The sequence below is a fragment of the Pseudorca crassidens genome, chromosome 13 (genome assembly GCF_039906515.1).
Source record: "Pseudorca crassidens isolate mPseCra1 chromosome 13, mPseCra1.hap1, whole genome shotgun sequence".
Lineage (NCBI taxonomy): Eukaryota > Metazoa > Chordata > Mammalia > Artiodactyla > Delphinidae > Pseudorca > Pseudorca crassidens.
In genome coordinates this window covers 86,965,427-86,988,251 of record NC_090308.1, presented here as the reverse complement: position 1 = coordinate 86,988,251, position 22,825 = coordinate 86,965,427, and the positions used below count along the sequence as shown (strand labels likewise).

Below are 22,825 nucleotides of genomic sequence, written 5' to 3'. Positions count from 1 at the left end.
ATGCCTTCTGAACACTACCAAGCCTATTTTCTATAACATACTTTGGCAAGACATGTTATCTTTCTCTCTTCAATGAGTTAAGCTTACAGGTAGAATGTTTTGAAGCTGAGCTTCAAGTTCTGAGCCTGTGTATACAATCCTCCCTTTACTTAGGAAATGCAAGTGCTAATGACATGAAAACAGTTACACAAAGTAAGACAAAACAAATCAAGCACTATGTTACAAGGATAGCATCTAACACCTAAAATAAAACAAATGCTACAAACAAAATATGATGAGCTGAACCACAGTACCACATGGAGGAAGAGGATCAACAGGTCTTATTCTTCCCTGTAGAGGCACTTTTTTCTTAATTTCATTTATTTTTAATTAAGAGGAAAATGCTAAACCAGGTGTATTGAGTATGAATAAAAAAAGACTCCCAGGACACAAGGGAAGCACGAAAATCCTGCTGTTTCTCAGTGGCAATGCCAGAAAGAGCAGGGAAGCAGAGAGATTGGTTTTTATCATCAAAGAAATGCAGTAGATGTGGGTTATCATATTTCCTCCTGCTGCCTAGCCTGCATTTAATTACTTATAGAATCAACTGGCAGATGTAAAATGCACAGTTCTATTTGTTAAAACATAAGAACCATGTGAAATAAGAAATTTTGGTGCAAAAACATAAGAAAATTTTTGTAGGAATGATATGAGTTAAGTCCTTTATAGTGTGGACTGTTTTTAACAAGAGAAATTTGAGCATAGCTCAGAATGAAAAGATCCAGAACTCGAGCTGAATGTAGAATAAAATCTTTCTGACCTAGTGTTTATGAGTATAAGATTTGGATTTAATGGAAAAATGTAATTCTAACAATTTCCAGCTCTGGATAAGTGTTTCAAACTCTGAATCTGTTTCCTCATCTGCATGATAAGGAGAATAATGATTCTTATGTCACGAGTTTGTTTTAAACATTAAATGAGGTATGCATCTAAAACATTTAGCCTGCCAAATAGTTAATGTTTCACAAATAATAACTACTTCTCATGGTAGCTTATGGCTCGAATGATATTTTAAATCACTTAACCATTATGGCAGAAAGGAATTTGTGATATATTTAATGTTGTATGGCATTGCACCCAATAGCCTCTGGATTGCAAATTTATAGTATGATTAATTAAACCCAAAACATTTATAGTCTCATCCATGTTATTGTTCATTTGATACACAAAGGCTTATTCAGAATCTATTATGTGGCATCAACTTGGAGAATAGAAGAAAACTAGTTGCACATGTTTCTTGTTTGCGTGGAGCTTATTGGAAGGGAGAGAAGCAGAGTAAAGAAGAGAAGAGGGAAGAGAAGGGGAAGGGGGAGAGTGTGATCACACACTAAACATATGGCCACGCGAATGATGGATCTGCTGGATTACAGTCTGGCAACTGATATGAAAACAAATTATAAAATGCTGCCTAATTGCTTATGAAAATTCAAAACGGTACTGCACTTTGAAATCCAGTTTGGCAGTTTCTTAGGTAACTTAATAAATTTTACCATAAGATCCTGCAATTGCCCATTCCCTGGGGTTTATACAAATTAACTGAAAAGTTATGAATGAACTAAAACCTGCATACAGATGTTTGTAACAGGTTTATTCATAATTGCTAAAACTTGCAAGAAACCAAGATGTTCTTCAGCAGGTGAATGGATAAAGTGCGGTACATCCAGGCTATGGAATATTCAGCACTAAAAAGAAATAAGCTATCAAGCCATAAAAAGACATGGAATAAACAAATTCATATTGTTAAGTGAAAGAAGCCAGTCTGAAAAGACTTAGCATGATTCCAACTGTGTGACATTCTGGAAAAAGCAAAATTAAAGAGACAGTAAAAAGATCAGTGATTGCCAGGAGTTAGAGGGGAGGGAAGGATAAACAGGAGGACCACAGAGGATTTTTAGGGCAGTGAAAATACTCTGTATGATAGTGTAATGGTAGATGCATGTCATTATTTATTTGTCAAAACCCATAGAATGCAAACACTGAGAGTGAACCCTAATGTAAACTATGGACCTTGGGTGATAATGTTGTTCATCATTTGTAACAAATGTACCCCTGTAGTGGGGGATGTCAATGGTAGAGGAGGCTATGGAGTGGGTTTTGGAATCCAGCCTATGTTTTTATTTTGGAAAGTGATTCAATAATATCTTCTGCCCCTACCCCTACCAATATGACATAGAGATATTTATCTTAATAATAAATAAATAAAAGGTAAGTCATAGAGAAAAAATCACCAGCCTATAAGTGTGAGCGTTTAACATTCTGTTCCCAACTTTCCAATGTACTAACAATGTTATCTTAGGTATGATTCTGCAGTCAACTCATCATCTATACCTTCATGCTATAGATTTGGAAACTGAGGCTCACAGAACTTTCTATCTAACTGAGGTCTAAAATGTTAAGCCCATTCTCCTTTGAGGTAACATATAACACCAAGAATATTCTAAGTTTCTGTCAAATATGAACATTAATCCACTAACCCTGTTTATACAAGAAATAGATGCATAAAGATGAGAGGAGGGTAATTATTACCCATGATATCTAAATAGCTCTAGGGGGTAGTCACAATTTTACTACACTTCATTTACCAATAAAAACCACTGTTCTAAGACATTTGGGTTGTACATCATAACTGTGCCACAGATCTGTTATATAAAATGCAAGAAAAATTCTTATTTTCAATAGTGTATTTATGAAAATATTAAACTATATTTGCTCATTATAAACTATATTTACATTATACAGAGAACTTCCTCTTTGGTTGTTAAGTTTCATTTAAATTTGTACCTTTCTTCCTTCTCCAATATCATCACAACCCTTGGATTACAAAAGATTGTTACTGTGTTGGTTAGAATGCTTAGAATACATTCAAACAAGGATGAGATGCTTGTGGTGAAACTGGTCCTGAAAAGCAGATGAGCCTTTGTTCTAACTACTGCACACAGCGTATTCATTAGCAGTACTGAGCAATCCCTCTGGGTGGGCTTCCAACCTAGGTAAGCAGAGGAAGTCTTGGCACTTTTAGAGATTCCTTTCTAACCCTTGCAGGGAAACCTTAATCTTCGTCCCTTGAGAAAGCTCCTCTAATGAGTACTTTACTCAGATTTGACAATTGCCTTATTACTTTTAATATTAGAACCACAAACAGTGTCTCTGATAATGTCTTCATTTCCCTTGGCAAGCAGTTTCCTGCATAAACCCATTGCTGTCTTTCTTATTATCCCATATGCACCTGTCTACTCCACTCAGCTGAAGCTCTCTTTAGTGAGAAATTGAAACTAATGAAGTTTTACATTATTTTGAGGGTCTAGCATAGTGCTCTGCACACAAAATATGCTCAAAATATCTTAAAGCAAAGCATCAAATTTTGCCTTAAAGGGAGCATTGTTGCTGTTTTTCTGTGCATTCGTTTGCTTATGGACCTGCCCCCTTTTCCTTAATTTGAATGTAAGAACAGTAGGTGTTCATGTTTTTCTTCATATGATTTACAAGTACTTTGCTATGGTGAGTGTCCAAGGGATGTGTTTGATCTAAAATATCAATAACCTGATCTCAAATATGGATGAATGTTAAAAGCAATAAAACATCCTTCTTTAAAAAAGGAATTATTAAGTTTATCTAAGAATTATGCCTTTGCTTATGTACTTTTTACATAGAGACGATAAACTTTAATTATTTAATAGGATGAGTCACGGCATCTTGAACACAGCAAATACTTGTGAATATTTATTAACAACATTGATCATTTTATATCATGATAAAATAAACACCAGAACCATAAACATACATGAAACCCAATGGTCTGTCTTGCTATCCTGTGCCTTGTTCTTAGGTCTCTTTTGAAGATGACATTTAAAAACCAGGTATTGCAAATAGACTGTATTGCTGTAGAATTCAGAGCATACTTTCTCATTCAGAAAGTGTTTTTTCCTTTTTTTCCATTTTTAATAGAATCCAGCTTCTACACTACATAAAGATCTGTGTTTTAATTTAAAGAATGAAGTTAACACTTTTATTGACTACTATAATTCTGTAAAATATAATAAGCATGACCCAATCACAGTCACCAGTTAATGTATGGATCTATCTTGTTTGGTAGAAATTCATTTACTGAGGAAGAAAAGAGCAATGCTGATCAAATGGAAAAGAAGGAGATCATTTGTCTTGAATTTTTTAGCAAGCAAGTCTAGGACACTCCATAAATTGTGTCTGTCACTTAAATTCTTTTACAGAGCATTTGAATTTCAGAATAATGTAAGTACTTTAGTGATTTGATTCACTTTCACAATCAGATCTGCTAGAAAGAATAATCCGCAAAAATTATCAGCTTGTCAGAGATTGTCACAGCTCAAAACATTAAGAAAATCTGAGAGTTTAGGTCTTTAATATTATGCACCAAATATTAATTCTCAGAAATAAAGAAAAAATAGCAGATGATGTTCACTCCTTAAGTTACTCTTCATTATCAAAGAATCATTGTAGGAATATTAATATTAAATGTAGCGATATTAATTTTCCTAATCTCATAAACATGCAGCTGAGTTAACATTTTTATATGACAAAGTAATTAGTGAGAGTTTTAAAAATAGCTTAAACAGAAGAAATATAGAAAACATGTAGCATCTTTCCAAAGATCTGTTTGAAGAATGATGATTTTGGAGGGAAGTTGAAGTTAACATAAATAGACTTAATGTGAAGAGAATTGCTACAAATTATTTCAGTAAGAGGCTTGATGATTTGTGTTGAGTTTTGCTGTTTCAAGTTATAATCAGAAATTCAATGCTTGCATATTCCCAATAATTTGATATATTTTAACAGATTATGTGTGCTATTATATCAGCTGTTATACTTCTGTGTACAAGATAATTTATAATTTTTTAAAAAATTTCTACATGTTAGTGGAGAATCTGATTGCCAGCTAATTTGGTATCTTTTAAGCAATTCCATGAAGACCTCAAGCAACTCTGGGAAATAGAATAATCATTCTAGGTGAGATACCTGAGAAGCCTAATTAGAATAGGAAATCAGTTTTTTAAAAGATACATTGAATTTCATGAATGAAGGAAAATTCATCTATTTCCTTATTAAATATATTCATAGGTTATTTTATTCTTAAAACAATCACAAGACTTCTCGTTTCTGGTCCAGTGTGTAAGAAGCTTAGAAGTTATCACTCCCTTCTTCATAATCATAAAAAGCTGGATAAAACAAAAACAACAACTTTTCTTTGATTTGTGGTACAACTGAGGTCACAGGGCAAACTCCTCCCCCCAGAACTGGACAGACAGTAAGGCAGAAACAGAGAATCATAGCAGAGCAGAAACCATTGCTGGAGCCAGTGCCACAGTCGGAAAAACCATAATTGACAAAGTGTTGGAGGCCTACTGTGTACAAGCTTGAGAGTTAAACACTCCGGGGCAGTGGGGGAGATCTTAGGGAATCCCCTGTACTTTCATTAAATTTTATCTCCAGGAGTTCCACCAGGTTTTCATCGTAAATACATGAGAAAAATCCCTTTGTGCTTCCAACAGCGGGGGAAGAATAGCTGTTCTGAAGTACTTCCAGGGCATTCTGTTCTCCTTAACAAGGCCTGACTCCAAAGGAAACTTTTGCCAGAATGGTTAATCAATATTCCCATCTCCAGACTCTTGAAGCTTTCTTGTCACACCTAAGAAGGGGAGGTTGAGAAGCACATGTAAAGCTCACAGCCCAGAGTTGAGGCACAGGCTCCCAAAGGGACTGAGACCCTACTCTCCCACTTCACCCACATCAATAGGGCTCCCTTACAGTAACAGGGACTACAATGGAAAGAACTGCACAGATCAGATTTATTTAAGAAGAAGTCTCTAAGGAAGCCCAGTGATTACAGAGGAGAGAAAACAAGGAAATCAGCAGATTTTAGCCTCTGGCACCCATAGCCAGAGAAAACAGTAAACATGGCCTGACTCCTAGTTAGACAAAAATAAAGTCTCTTACTAAACACCTCTTTATCTCAGTTATTTTTATCCAGCACTCCATGTGTGGTTATAACTATAAAACTACAAGGCATGCTAAAAGACAACACAGTTTGAAGAGACAAAGAAAGTACCAAAATCAGACTCAGATATGGCAGAGACTTTGTAATGTTCAGACTAGGAACTTAACACTATTATGATTAATATGATAAGAACTCCAAAAAAAAAAAAAACCCTCAACAATGATAATGAAATTTAAAACATATGTATTATATTTTGTTCTCTCAAAGATGCTACAATTATCCCTGCTCTTCAAGAGCTTGAAATCTGTCAGTGTGGACAGATAAATAAGGAAACAAGCAAATATTATACTAGAATGTGATAACTGATGCAAGATTTAGTCTCTTCCCATCTATTCTGACTTACCCCTTCTGTGAGTTGTCAATTCTTCCCTATGCCCACTGCTTCCATGTTCACCTAAGCTCTATATGAGCACTTAATCCTTACTCCTAATGGATTCAATTTACCTATCCTCCAATCCTACTAACTACGTTATTCCTTAAGCCTCTCTGAAATTCTATATTATTCTGTGAATGACATTCTTTAAGATACCAATGAAGTTTGACTTTTTGCCATGATTATGAGTCTTATTTATTTATGTCCCATTTACTCTCAGGATTAGTTGGAGAAGGAAGAAAAAAATCTAAAAAGCAATTGTACAATAGTCTTACACATTTGCCATAACTGTTTCTAAAACAGTTTTGTCAAAGGTGTGGCCAAGATGGCAGAGAAAGAAGAACTTGAACTCCTCCCACAGACACCTCAAAATTACAAATACAGAGAAACTAACCATGGAAACTACATGAAGACTAGCAGAAAAGGTTTTCCACAATTAAAAACATAAAGAAGGAGCCAAAAGGAGAAAAGTAGGAGGGGTGGAGATGCAGTATGGTCAAGACCCAGACCCACCTGGTCAGTGACCCACACACAGGAGGAATATCACAACTGCAGAGGTTTGCCCCAAAAAGCAAGAGATAAAACCACATATTGGGTTCCCCCGCCCAGACATCCTGCACTTGGGGTATGAGCCCTTAGAGAGTCTGGCTTTGAAAACCAGCAGGTCTTGCATATGGGAGACCCAGAGGGCTGAGGGAGCAGAGATTTTCCTCTTCAAGTATATGCACAAAATCTCACACACTCTGAGTCCCAGCATGGAGACTATAGTTTGAGAAGCCTGAGTTAGACCCACTTACTGATCTTGTAGAGTCTCCCAGAGAGGCCGGAGGCAAACTGAGACACCCACAGGAGATGGAGGTGCTGTTAGCAGCCATTTTTGAAAGTCATTCTATCATGTGAACACAAGCTCTAGCAGGCAACATTTTGGAATCCTCCCACTACGCTGTGTCAAGGGCATACCTCCCCACCAGTGGACCAGCACCAGCCCTGTGTCCCTCTGACCCTTTGGTCCACACAGCCAGCCATGCAGGGGCATGGCCCCACCAATGAGTGACCTGCACCAGCCACGTGTCAAGCCCTCCCCCCACCAGTTCAGATAGCCAGCTAGATGAGGACACAGCCCCACCCAAAAAAGGGCTAGCACCAGACCTGCAGCCCTGGATCCACACAGCCAGCTGTGTAGAGACCTGGCCCTATCCTCCAGTGGCCTGTAAACATGAAATGAGGCAGAATCTCACAGCCACCTGGGTTGGAATCTAGCCCCATCTATCAACAAGCCCCAAGTTCTTGGCCCACCACAATAGAAGGGGATACACAGCCCACACAGGGGGCAGCCTTAGAGCATGTGACTCTAGCAACCAGAGGGAAGCATGCTGTTGGGCCTCATAGGATGACTCCGACATAAGATCATTTCTCCAAGATTGGTAAACATAACCAAAATACCTAATACATAGAAATAAACACAAAGAATTAGGTAAAATAAGGAGAGAGAGAAATATGTTCCAAAAAAATAAATAACACAAAATCTCATAAAAAGAACTAAATGAAGTAGAATAAACAATCTGCCCAGTAAAGGGTTCAAGGTTATGATAATCAAGATGCCCAATGAACTTGGGAGAAGAAAAGATGAACACAGTGAGAAGTTCAACAAAGAGTAGAAAATATATAGAAGAACCAAACACAGCTGGAAAATAAAATAAAACCTACACTAGGAGGAAACAAGAGTAGATAAGAAAAACAGATCAGTCATTGAAAGACAGAGTAGTGAAAATCACCCAAACTGAACAGAAAAAAAGAAAAAATAATTAAAATAAATGAGGATAGTTTAAGAGACCTATGGGACACCACCAGGCATGCTAACAATTACATTATAGAAGTCCCAGAAAAGAAAAATAGAGAGAGAAATAGGGGCAGAGAACTTATTTGAACAAATAATAGCTGAAAACTTCCCTCACCTGGGAAAGGAAGCAAACATTCAGGTCCAAGAAGCACAGAGAGTCCCAAACAAGATAACTCCAAAGAGGTTCATACCAAGACATGTTCTAATTAAAATTACATAAATGAAAGGTAATGAAAGAATCTTAAAAGTAGCAAAAGAAAGGCAACTAGTTTCATACAAACTCCCATGAGACTATAAGTTGATTTCTCAGCAGAAACTTTCTAGGCCATAAGGAAGAGAAATTATATTTTTAAAGTGATTAAAGGCTACAACTTCCAACCAACTCTACCCAACAAGGGTATCATTCAGCTTTGAAGGAAAGATAAAGAGTTTTACAGACAAGCAAAACCTAAAAGAGTTGAGCACCACTAAACTGGCTCTACAAGAAATGTGAAACAGACTTCTCTAAGTGAAAAAGAAAAGGCGATGACTGTAAATATGAAAATTACAAAATGAAAAATCTCACAGGTAAATGCAAATATACAATAACAATAGTAGAGCAACACTTATAAAGCTACTAGGAAAGTTAAAAGGCAAAAGCAATGAAGCAATCTATATCCTCAATAAGTAGTTAAGAAATACACAAAACAAGAAGGATGTAAAATATGATATTAAAAATATTAAATGTAAGGAGAGGGAGTAAAGATGCAGGGTGTTAAAACATGTTGCAAAATAAGAGATCATCAATTAAAAATTATTATTTATGTTGTAATATATAAAAATCATGGTAACCAGAATCCAAAAATCTATAATAGATATACACATAAAGAAGAGAAAGGTACCCAAACATGACACTAAAGATAGTCATCAAATCATAAGGGAAGAGAGCAAAGGAAGAAAGGGAAATAAAAGAAAAAGAACAAAATGGCAATAAGTACATACTTTTTAATAATTATTTTAAATGTAAATGAATTAAATGCTCCAATCAAATACAGAATGGCTGATTGGATACAATACCAAGACCCATATATATGCTGCCTGCAAGAGATTCACTTCTGATCTAAAGACACACACAGACTGAAAGTGAGGGGATGGGAAAAGGTATTCCCCATAAATGGAAATCAAAAGAAAACTGAGGTAACAACATTTATATCAGACAAAATGGATTTTAAAACAAAGACTGTAAGATGAGAAAAAGAATGACATTACATAATAATAAAATAGAAGATATAACAATTCTAAATCTATGTGCACTCAAAGCAGGAGCACCTAAATACATAAAGCAAATATTAATAAATATAAAGAAATGAATTAACAGTTACACAATAATAGTAGGGGACTTTAACACCCCATTTACATAAATTGACATATCATCCAGCCAGAAAATCAGTAGGAAAACATTGGCCTCAAATGATACATCAGATCAAACAGACTTAATAGCTATCTATAGAATAGTTCAACCAAAAGCAGCAGACTATACATATTCAAGTGCACATGGGATATTTTCTAGGATAGATCACATGCTAAGCCACAAAACAAGTCTCAGAAAACTTAAAAAGTTTAAAATCATACCAAGCATCTTTTCTGAACACAATACCACGAGAATAGAATTACGTATAAGAAAAAAAAAAAAACTGCAAAAACCACAAACACTTGGAGTTTAAAACCAATGGATCACTGAAGAAATCAAAGAGGAAATAAAAAAAAAATACCTGTAGAAATGAAATGAAAACAAAAACACAGGATCCAAAATCTATGGGACAGAGCAAAAGGAGTTCTAAGAGGGGAGTTCATAGCAATACAAGCCTACATCAGGAAACAAGAAAAATAAAGAAAACAACATAATCTTACACCTAAAGGGACTAAAAAAAGAAAAACAAAGAAACCCAAAGTTAGCAGAAGGAAAGAAATGATTAAGATCAGAACAGAAATAAATGAGTCTAAAAAAAGAGCAGAAAAGATCATTGAAACTAAGAGCTGCTTCTTTGAAAAAATAAATGAAATTGATAACCTTTTATCCAGGCTTATCAATAAAAATAGAGGGCTTAAATAAGTGAAATTAGAGAGGAGAAGTTACAACCAACACCACATGAGAGGTTGTTACAAACAATTATATGCCTATAAAATGGACAACCTAGAAGAAAAAGGCAAATGCCTAAAAGAGTATAATCCCCCAAGACTGAATTAGGAAGAAATAGAAAGTACAAAACAGACTAATTCTTAGTAATGAAATTGAGTCAGAAATTTAAACAAAACAGAACAAAAAACTCCCAAAAAACAAGTCTACCAAACATTCAGAGAAGAGTTAATGCCTATCTTTCTCAAACTACACAAACAAACTGAAGAGGAAAGAACTCTTCCAAACTCATTCTGTGAGGCCAGCATCACCCTGATACCAAAACCAGACAAAGAAAGAAATAAATAAAATTATAGGCCAATATCACTAAAGAATGCAGATGTAAAAGTCTTCAAGAAAATATTAGCAAAATGAATTTAACAATACATTAAAATGATCCTACAGTACAATCAAGTGGATTTATCCCAGGGATGCAAGAATGGTTTAATATCCACAAATCAATCAATGTGATATATCACATTAACTAATAGAAGAATAAAAATTATACAATGATCAGAATAGATACTGAAAAAGATTCCAATGAAATTCAACATCCATTTATGACAAAAAATCCACAACAAACTGTATAGAGGGAACAAATCTCAACATAATAAAGCCCACATATAAGAAATACCCAGCCAACATCATACTTAATGTTGAAAAGCTGAAAGCATTGCCTCTAAGATCAGGAGCACAACAAGGATGCCCACTCTCACCATTTTTATTCAACAGTGTTGGAAACCCTAAGTACAGCAATCAGACAAGAAAAGGAAATAAGTGTAGATTGGAGAGGAAGAAGTAAAATTGTCACTGTTTGCAGATGACATGATACATATATAGCAAATCCTAAAGACACAATCAAAAGACTATTAGAACTAGTAAATAAATTCAGCAAATTGCAGGATACAAAATTTATATACAGAAATCTCTTTTACTTCTATACACTGATAACAAACTATCAGAAAGAGAAATGATGAAAACAATCCCTTTAAAATTGAATAAAAAATAAGTTACCTCTGTATAAATCTAACCAACAAGGTAAAAGTCTTGTGCTCCAATAGCTATGACACTGATGAAAGAAACTGAAGAAAGCACAAATACACATAAAGTTTAACAATGTTCATGGATTGGAAGAATTAATATTGCTAAAATGTTCATACTACCCAAGGCAATCTACAGATTCAATGCAATCCCTATCAAAATACCAATGGCATTTTTCACAGAACTAGAACAAATAATTCTAAAAATTCGTGTGGAAACACAAAAGATCCCAAATAGCTAAAGCAATATTGAGAAAGAAGAATGAAGCTGGAAATATCAAGTGCTGTGATTTTAAACTATACAACAAAGCTACTGTAATCAAAACAGCATGGTACTGGCACAGAAACAGACATATAGCTCAATGAAACAGGAGAGCCCAGAAATAAACCCACACACTCATGGTTAATTAATCTAAGACAAGGGAGGCAAGAATATACAATGGAGAAAAAACAACCTCTTCAATAAATGGTGGTGGAAAAACTGAACAGCTACACAAAAAGATCAAACTGGACCACTTTTTCACACCATATACAGAAATAAACTCAAAATAGATTTAAGACTTAAGCATAAAATCTGAAACTATAAAACTCTTAGTTAGAAAACATAGGCAGTACACCCTTTGACATAGGTCTTAGTAATATTTTTTTGGATCTGTCTTCTCAAGCCAGGAAAACAAAAGCAAAAATAAACAAATGAGACTACATCAAACTAAAAAGCTCTTGCACAGTGAAGGAAACTACCAAAGTAAAAAAGGCAGCCTACTAAATGAGAGACAATATTTGCAAATCTTATATTTGATTTTCTTATATTTGAGCAAAACATTTTTTTTTGAAATTCCAATTAATAATTTACATCCTATTTTCAAGGGTATATCTTTAAGTCATATTTAATTTAAAATGTCTATATACTGCTATAACATTGACAGGTACAACATAAATTGTAAATTCTTTTTCACTAAATTGTTTCCTCTATCTTTATCCGTTCATTTTAGAACATATCAAACACATTAACAAAAATAGAATCCCCCTTATATTTTTATAGGATTTACCCACACAGTATATCTTACGATTGTAAGTTTTTAGTTTTATTTTAGCTTTCAATACTTGAGACAGTGGCTATAAGAATATCCATTTCAAATTTATTTGTTAATTGCCATAGTAAAATATAGGTTTATTATATCTGTAACAGTTCCCTCCAATTAGTAGACTTCTGGTTTTATAAAACTATATGTTTTTCAGGATATTTTTTACATTGTCAACATATACCTCAAAGGAATTTTAAAGATATTTGGTAGTAAATTCTTCTTGTTCAACAAAAAAATCTATAAAATGATCATTTCTTTTCTAGTTATTTAGATTTCTATATACCAGTTGCATTAGCAGAAGAATTTACTTAAATAAAGGATAGAGTTCAGTCTTCTTCTCTTTCTACTGACTCCTTGAGGAAGCTATTATTGATGTAATCTGAGGTGATACAAAAATAATTTCTTGGCACTGAATACCTCCCACACTCTGTTGTCAGAGTGCCTGAAATTCTTCCTCAAAGATCATCCTCCTGTGGTCACTAAGGGAAAATTCTTTCCCCAAGGCAAAGCCTGGACTAGAGGATTCTCAGAGAAAGGAAAACAATGATTCTGTTTTAGTTTACCCATGTCCCTCTCAGACAGATTGGACTTATACCCAGGCTGTCTCAAATTCTTGTGTTCCAGTGATAGGTATCAACCATTTTTCTGTTCAATTCCTTAACCACTTCCGGAGACTCCTGCTTCTGATCCTCCAGCTCTGAGGAGTCCTCTGCCCCATTCATACCTGGGCATCCTTCTTCAGCACTGGCCAGGCCTCACATTTCCTTGACATGTGATTCCTTAATACTGCACCTGACTGGATACCCTCTCTAATTATTTAGCCTTAATCTTGGTTAAGACTGGTCCATCTATTAATCAAATTTATAAATATATATGTTTTATTTTAATTAGGTTTTTTTTTTTTTTTTTTTTTTTTTTTGCGGTACGCGGGCCTCTCACTGCTGGGGCCTCTCCCGTTGCGGAGCACAGGCTCCGGATGCGCAGGCTCAGCGGCCATGGCTCACGGGCCCAGCCGCTCCGCGGCATGTGGGATCTTCCCAGACTGGGGCACGAGCCCGTGTCCCCTGCATCGGCAGGCGGACTCTCAACCACTGCGCCACCAGGGAAGCCCCTATATGTTTTATTTTAAAATTTCATTTTATTTTATTTTTTATCTTTTGGCAGTGGTGGGTCTTCATTGCTGCATGCGGGCTTCCTCTAGTTGCAGCGAGTGGGGACTACTCTTCGTTGCAGTGTGTGGGCTACTCGTTCTGGTGGCTTCTCTTGTTGCAGAGCATGGGCTGTAGGCATGGAGGCTTCAGTAGTTGTAGCATGCGGGCTCAGTAGTTATGGCTTGCGGGCTCTAGAGCGCAAGCTCAGTAATTGTGGCGCATGGGCTTAGTTGCTCCGCAGCATGTGGGATCTTCCCGGACCAGGGCTCGAACCCTTGTCCCCTCCCTTGGCAGGCAGATTCTTAACCACTGCACCATGAGGGAAATAAAAACAATTTATTTTTAAATTTTATATTGGAGTATAGTTGATTTATTATGTTGTGGTAGTTTCAGGTGTATGGCAAAGTGATTTAGTTATACATATATATATATACATTTTATAAATATACATTTAGAATTCCTGGCAACACAGTCTTGACAATTGCTGTTCCCTTACTATCGATATATTCATATGCTGCGGCCAGCTTTAATAAAGGATTGTGGTCAAAAGCGGTCTTTTAATAGAGATATTTCTACCAGGTAAGTCTATTCTAGTGCTAATGGAGTCACCTGTTCAAATTTGCCAAAGAAGGAGATTCATCCTCCCCAGACACACAATATTCTGAGCTCAGCCCTGTAGCAGTGCTATGTCCTTGAGCAAAATGGAGGTTCTGCCAATACCCTGATGGTATTAAGTAATTCCTCTCTGGCATTAAAAAGAAAAATGTTTTGCTCAAATATAAGAATTCCTTGCCCTTTAATGTTTTAATGCATTTGGTCACTTGCACCTTTGTATAGATCAGTCTCTCAGAATGCTTTTCTCCTGATAGGAAGGGCTGAGGGTGCATGTGATGGATGGAAGAAGGAAGGGGAATGGTGAGAAAAGCACAGTAAGTGCAGCCAGAGAAGGAGAGAGGTACTGAGAGGAACGTCTCCAACCTCCGTTTGTCACCATGCAACATTCCAGTATTTCCTCTCGTTCAAAGACGATGAAAAAATATATCACAACAAAACCCATCAGTAAGTTTTACCACAAGTCCAGGTGTGCATAAACATGGCAAGCCTTCGTCAGGTTCACTTCCTCTGCACATTCCATGAACATGTAAGTTGGAAAGGCACTCATAAAGTTCTTTCTCACAGGGATGTCCTGAACTTCCTGTTAAACACAATAACAAAGCAGAGATTCAACTGTTAATAATAATAATAGTTGTAAGAATAGCTTATATATATACACACATATATATATAGTTTCAATTCAATTCTTAATAATAGTAAGGAGAATAGCTTAATAATAATTCAATTCTTAATAATAATAATAGTAAGGAGACTAGCATATATACATGTATATAGTTTATATACACTCCTACTCTATGTTAAAATAGTGCTAGGTATTTAATATAAATTTTTTCAATTCTCTTTATAATCATTCTATCAAGTAGCTATTATTATTATCTCTATTTCTTAACTGGAAAAATTAAATTAAGAGAAGACAAATATTTTGCCCTAAAATCATACAGTGTGTAGAAATGGAAGCAAGTATATGTAAAATAAAGTTTCAGATTGTACCTTTGGTGCCATTCTACATTCCACATCTAAATTTCTTTACATATTTCCTTTGGAATAGATAACGTAGAAGACAACGGAATAAACACACCCCATAATTCCATTTAAAGTGAATCTTAAATTCAAAGGAAAGCAATTACTACAGATTCCTCAATGTGAAATGTTTTCTTGTAATACTCATAGTGTTTTATAGTTAGTATTTCTTAAGCTGTAGTTCTAAAGAATACAAATCTTATGTCTTTGTTCAGCTGACTATTGGCTGTAAGAATTCTCCTTAAACATGAGATCTAATTTTCCACACTAAAACACAGCATGTTTGTCTTCTGTTTGATATTTTCCAGAATTTTAACATTAAACCAGCACCAACATTGCTAAGCTACACACACAATATCCGAGCTGTGGTTTACTGGGTGCATATTAGAAGCAGTGTGAAACCATTGATTCTTTCTTATGGGGCAACTATTTATAATAAATCAGTATGTTTAAGAACATGTTAAGCTGAATATACTATTCCACATAGGGATGAAAGGTCTACAGAAACAGCTGTCGCTACTCTTTGATGACCTAAGTGAACTTTAAAGCAACTTTTTAAACTTTATTTGTCTATGTATTATCCCACAGCATTTAATCTGAACTCTGGCTAGTGGGAAATTCAGTCTTATTCTTGTTCCTACTTAGCAATATATTCTCACCATTCTCCCTGATAAATTGTATGAGAACAATTAAATAAGTATTCTGAGGTGTTTAGAAGTGATTTCTGTGCAATACCACATTATAAGAAGAAAAATAAAAAGGCAAGTTTAAGAGATTTGGAGGACCCAGATCAAAGTTAGAAGTAGCTGCCCAAAGACCAGTCCATGACTCTCGACTTTGTAATGTTCTGTCATGTAGTGAACATCCTGTGGGCATCTCTGTTCATCAGGCTATAAGAGGTGATTCAGGAAAAATATTTTTGGAGGGCTTATAAAAACCACCACAACCAGTCATTCACATGGTTGAATCTTACAAACATATTGTTTTGCATAACAGCAAATTCTGTAAAAACACTTACATTCTGATAACTGTCCCTATAAAAGTCAAATACACACAAACTTAATAACATCACTTAGAGATACCTACACATATAATAAAATGCTAAGGAACACTAAAGGGATGTTGAATATAAAATTCAGAATTGTTTCTGCAAGGCGGGAGATACTAATGTGTTCAGAGAGGGATATCGAGAAGGCTAAACTCATTGCTAATGTTATTTCTTGAAGCAGATGGAAGGTACACAACGTTTATTATATTATCTTATACAATAAATATACATTATACATTGCTTGTATATTCTTTTGATTGAATAAAACAGTCCACAATATATTTTAAACAATTAAGAATAATAATGTAGCTTTCTTCTTCCTTCTAGTACTGTGAAGGATATTACAAACTCTAAACCATAAGATAGGAACAGGGAAAGAAAAAGAGTTCACCAGACCAGTAAAAAGACAAGGAAATTTTTATTCAAGAGTATTACAATAAAAGAAAAAGACTATTGAATTAAGGGAGAGCTATGGAACACAACTGCACTGAACCAAATGTAGGTGGAAGGGTTTTCAAGTGTTGGGATGAACGAGTGGAAAAATGCTGGTGGATATTGGGCTGGGGGTGTTGGTCAGTGTGCTCAGGCCATCTGTGTGGCTAATGGTCACTCATTGACATTAGACACACCCCTCTCTGGAGGGGAGAGAGGGGCACTGCCTCCTTCTATGGTTCCATCAAAGTGCTGACTTTCAGGTCCTTGAGAAAGACATTCCTGGGTTGTAAAATTGGCAAAGCCTGCAAGAAAGTTCCAACATCAATGGGATGGAGAAGAATTTACAATTACGAGTTTTCTAAAGTGAATGCTGTAAAGAAAGAGAGAGTGTGCCATGGAGTCATGAAGAAGTCTGTCTAAAGTTTAGTTAAGCTGAGGGGAACAGTAAGGATGTCTTGGTCAAAATCAAGAAAATAGGATAGAATAAAAGTTAGTAGGGGTTCAGCTCAGGAAACAGAAATCACTCTAGGTTTCTAAGCAAAAGGGGCCTTAATAACAGAATAAGACACTCCAAATTTATTAGAAGGAAGGGCTGTATGGGTCACTTCTAGAACCACAGATCTGACTCTCTGGGAGATGACACCTCAGTCGTAAGCAGGAAAGTAGGAAGCATAAAAGCCACCATTGAATGAGTTCAAGATCCCCTTGCACTAGTTGAGGGAAGCTGGGTACCCAAGAGCTGCCACCACTTCCTCCCCAGCTACCTCTCCCTGAAGCTGGTGACTCAACACAAAATTGCAGTCTTTCTGCCAGTCCTGCTTTTTAATACACAGTCTTTGATTCAATAGTGAAATCTGCGGCATAAAACCCCACATGTCCATGACCTTCTCCACCAGATGAAACTGCTAAGACACCCAGAAAAGACCTTCACCATATCCTCCAGATTTCATGTATGTTTATATTGGTGGAACTCAATTTATATTTACAATTTCAATTTCAAGGGAGTTTAGATATTGTAGTTTTTAACATCCTTGCCTCTGCAGTACAGAAACCACAATAAACAGGAATGGATGCTGAGTGTCAATCATACCTACTGTGGGCAAAGAATGTCATCTGCCGTATCAGTAAACAAAGTGTTACAGCCATTAAGCCAGCAGCCACTGTGGCCACCACCAACTGTGCACCTTGAGGGAATTCAGAATGGAGAAAACAAGATACAGGATTACTCTCTAGCAAACTAGATAGTTGAGGTGCATGTCAAAGAATGATTTCAATGAGCTCAGATTCTGGTGTCTTCCCATACATAGAAAAGTACTAAATCCATTAACCTGAGATGTCTGTTTTTTCTTTAATTAACAGTAATCTTTTGATGTTCTGAATACACGGTTTTTGTTGCAAAAACTCTTGTATATCCTAGCTCCTTCCTTTCCTCTTGGGAGCCGTCCCTCAGAGAGATCTGAGAGGCTGCCTCCTGGGCTTAAGTCCTCAGCAAGTCCACCGAATAAAACATGATACTCAATTCTTAGGCTGTGCGTTTTTTTTCAGTCAACACTATCAAAAATAAATAAGATAAATGTCCTTGTACTGGTGTGGGCCAGAAAATGGAAACAGAATAAGGGACTATAAAACAGGCAAATTAAACTCCAGTAAGTAAGACTGAAAAAAGAAAAACTCACAGAGATGAAGAAAACATCTTTGCGTCCCATATAGATTTGCTGTCCATTTGTAATAAGGTAACCAGATGCTAAAAAAATACTGTTTGGTGATTAAAATCAATAAACCAAAAGTTTTCACTAGCAATTCAGAAAAAGTGATCAAATCATTGTGGTGTTAAACTCATAGTACTACTCTAATATCTGACATATGATAAAAATAAATAAATGCTTATAGAATGAATGTTGTCAAATAATGCACATGTAAAAAAAGATGATTTTAGATGTCAAATTATAATAAAAATAACAAATTAGACTAATTTTTAAGGTGATGAACAAAACAAATCTTTAAATACATCAATATACATGACTAGAAACACTGACCAGTTTTAACACTACCATTCTCTGCTATAAAATAGCAGTTGTAATAGTTTGAGCTTATTAATGAAAATAAAAGTCACTATTTCAAAGATTTATATATTTTACTTTCATTTCATTTTCCGTCTCAGCACCAAGTGATTTTCATCTAATCTGGGGAAAATAAAATTAAACCTAAACTGAAAATAATTCTGCCTTACTAGTTAATATAATATGTAGTAATTGGATAACATAAATGAAGTCTCTCTCTTTTTCTTAGTCTAATTTTAGAATATGTAAAATTGATTTTTACATCCATATCTTCATGAAAATATAATAGTATATACTCTCATATTAGAGATTATTTCACTTTTCATGGTTCTTAGTTAAAAGGAAAAATCATTCTATATCTCTTGTTCTAAATACAAAAGCCTATCCCTGACTTAATAATTGTGAGCATGGGTGGCAGATAGCATATGTATTTGTTTCTCAGTTTTCTTGCCCCAAGGACAATGCAGCATTTCTGCTTCAAAATGAATAATGCTATTTTAAGGGCAAAATATGTGTCTGCAGTTTATATTATTACCTATACAAACACGACTGCACCCCTCCTGAGTATAAAAAGTGTCTGGAGGCTTCCCTGGTGGCGCAGTGGTTGAGAGTCCGCCTGCTGATGCAGGGGACACGGGTTCGTGCCCTGGTCCGGGAAGATCCCACATGCTGCGGAACGGCTGGGCCTGTGAGCCATGGCCGCTGAGCCTGCGTGTCCAGAGCCTGTGCTCCGCAACGGGAGAGACCACAACAGTGAGAGGCCCGTGTACGGCAAAAAAAAAAAGAAAAAAGAAAAAAGTGTCTGAGCACAGTGACTGCCCCAGGGATTGAGAACAATTCCGGGAGAAGCATTCACATTTGCAATACAGAGATCTTCCAACTGTCAGCTTGCTCATACTGGTAAACTTACTGAGTAGTAAACACTTTTATGTAACACTATAAATGGGAGTACTTAGGCCAAAACATAAGTGCATTTTATTTTGTAAAATAATCTGAATATTTGTATTGATACTTCAATGGAAAAGAGCTCACCGGTCATTGGATTTACTGCCTACGCAGAGGATGAGCTCTGTGATCAATACTGTCTTGTACTGGACAAAGACCTCGTGCAGAGAGGGTGGGTGAGGTCTGGGATCCAACCTGTGCTCCACTCGTCAGACACTGCCCCTTCTTAGCCTGGAGGGAAGGGTATCTGCCTAGGGAGAGGGAGAGGGAGAGGGCCCCATGCTAACTATGGCCCTTCATGGATCAGAATCACAAATGGACTGTGCTTTTCCAAGATATGCCGAATACAACTGCTCAGATGGGGTTTCCTGGAACAAAACTAAAGAACAGAGTCTTCTAACCTACTTATACCCAGTTTAAATTTCAGTTGTGTTTTGCAGATTCGTGTGGCGAAGAAACCAACATTTAATTTTTCAAACTTTTTTCTGTTCAGAAAGTTGCAGGAGTCAAGCAGTTGTTTGACTACAGTGAAGGGGGAAGGGAGAAAAAAGACAAAAATCACAAACCTTGAGGTGCAGTTGGAGGAGGCACCCAAGATGACAACCATGGAGGAAGAGCTGTTACATGAAGACAAGAACATTCTGAAAATTGGCCACATGATGTGAACTTAGGGAAGATTTCCACAACTGATGAGAGTAAAAAATGGCAATAATTTATGGTACTTAACTAACTTAAGGATAGAAGTAAATACCTAGGGAAGGTAGGTTTCCATCCAGAAGTATGTAAGGTAAGGCTAATGGCTTGATTTAGACCAGAGCATAAGAAAGAATTATCAACATGATTTAAAGCTGGTTTCCTCTATGGTTGAGAGAGATGAGGGGACCAGTATAAACCAAATAAGTCAGCATTTGTGTCTTTCTGTGCCATTTCAGAGAAGGCAAATTGCTATTAACTACTCAGAAAAGTGTTAAGTTCTCAGTTTTTGCTTATGGAAGCTTTATAGGAGCTAATCAGAGAGATCTGGAGGTTCCCCCTTCCTGAGATATCTCACAGTGCTTAGAATTGCTAACATCCAGATTAAGTGATTAAGCTGCCACACACTGATGGACCTTATTGGTGAAGGTCTTTTTTTTTTTTTTTTTCTTTTTTTGGAGGGCTGTCCATTTGATTTTTTTTTTAATTTTCATAAGAACATTTAACATGATATGTATCCTTTTAAAAGAAATTTAAGTATGCAATACAGTACTATTAACTATAGGTACATTGTTGTAGAGTAAGTTCTGGAACTTATTCATCCTACATAATTGAAACTTTATGGGGAGTTGCTATTCAGTGCAGGCCCTTTTTGGGGAACATAAGAAATGAGGGTACAGCACCAGGCCAGACTTGCTGGCTGTGAATTTCAGTTTTGCCACTAATATGATATGGGGGATACCCAAAGACTCTGGGACTACATTTCCTCATGGGAAAAATAAGATGAAAAAAATACCTTCTTCACAAGGTCATTATGAACACTGAATAAGTGAGTACATGTAAAATAGCAGGATGTCCATGTACTAATATTGTTACTATAATTAGTATTATCTAAACAAATATGTGCTCAAGGCCTCCCACATTTGGCCTTCAACATCTAAAATTCAGAATATGACAGAAAGAAGAGCTCAACAACAGGGAAACTTTTCAAGGATAAAATGATGAAGAAAAAAATCAGACTCCTATCAAAATGAATTCATGTTGGGGGTGAGGAAAGGACTGACTACACAGTGGTGGCATGAGAACATTGTGAGGGCAGTGGCCACATGACTGGCTGTGGTGGTACTTACATAATTTTACACATTTATAAAAACTATAGAACTGCCTGTCAGAGAGTGAATTTCAAGATACAAATTAGGAAACATACTGAAAAAAAGAAAAACAAACAATAGCTAACTGTGCTATTAAAGACAATGAGGAAAGAAGAAAAAAATGAAGAAAGATTGAAGGGTGACCTGCAAGCGTGAGATTATTCCTTAAATAACTTCAGAAGTAGAAAGTGCTGGTGTGGTTAAGAGGCCTGGCTGGAGAGAGCCCTTGGGAGGGGACAGGAGTCTGAGAGCACAATAGCACTTTCTAATAATTAGTCTGTTTGTTTTGTTGCTTACAAGGTATGTGCTCTTGTGACTTGGCTGTGAAGAATCTAAACAGAAATAGAGACACAGATGTAGAGAACAAATGTAAGGAGACCAAGGGGGGAAAGTGGTGGAGGGGGGTAGGATGAATTGTGAGATTGGGATTGACATGTATACACTAATATGTATAAAATGGATAACTAATAAGAAAAAATATTAGTTATAAATTATTTATAAAAATATAAATATTTATTGGTTATAAAAATAAATTAAATAAAATTCAAATATTAAAAATAATAATAATAAATTTTTTTAAAAAAGGATGGCGTGGTGGCCATAAGGATTTTGCTTAGTGCAGGTTTATAGCAAGTATTCAGTGAAGGACAGCTACTGGTATTGTTATTTAATCAAACTGCTTATACCAACTGTGATAACTCATTCCATTTTGAGAAATTTTAAAATAAATCTGCTTTATATGGGGGGAAAAAAAAGCCCAGAATCTAAGTCTTGCACCAAAAGTACCAGCAAGTTCTGAGTTATCACCCAACAATGCGGATGAGTATTTTTGAGGTCTTTCGTTTCCACAGTGGACCGGATGGGCAACATTCAGAACGGGACTTTGTTTGATGCTGCAGCTGCTTCAGAAGGGCCCCAGGCCTCAAGTAAATCTGAAACAAGTGGAATCTTCACCTGGAGCATCAATACTAATCTATCAACATAATAAATGGAACTAGCAATTATAAGATATGTATTGATACGGTAAAAATGACTTTAATACTTGTTTTGTTTCTTAACTGTTTTCATAGGATTATATGCATTGCTTAAGGTGGCTATCTAACGTTTTTAAATGATCAGACCTTCACAAAAATATATATATATT

The 22,825-nt window shown here is 36.0% G+C and overlaps 1 protein-coding gene across 2 annotated transcripts in view; it reads right to left on the bottom strand.

Moving 5' to 3' along the window:
- Nucleotides 1–22,825, bottom strand: part of EYS (eyes shut homolog) — a 1,666,475-nt gene that overhangs the window by 863,588 nt on the left and 780,062 nt on the right. For both annotated transcript variants that reach the window (XM_067702876.1, XM_067702877.1), the window contains exon 22: nucleotides 14,785–14,909. In XM_067702876.1, the coding sequence (XP_067558977.1) occupies nucleotides 14,785–14,909 (125 nt within the window). The remainder of the gene's footprint in view (nucleotides 1–14,784; nucleotides 14,910–22,825) is intronic.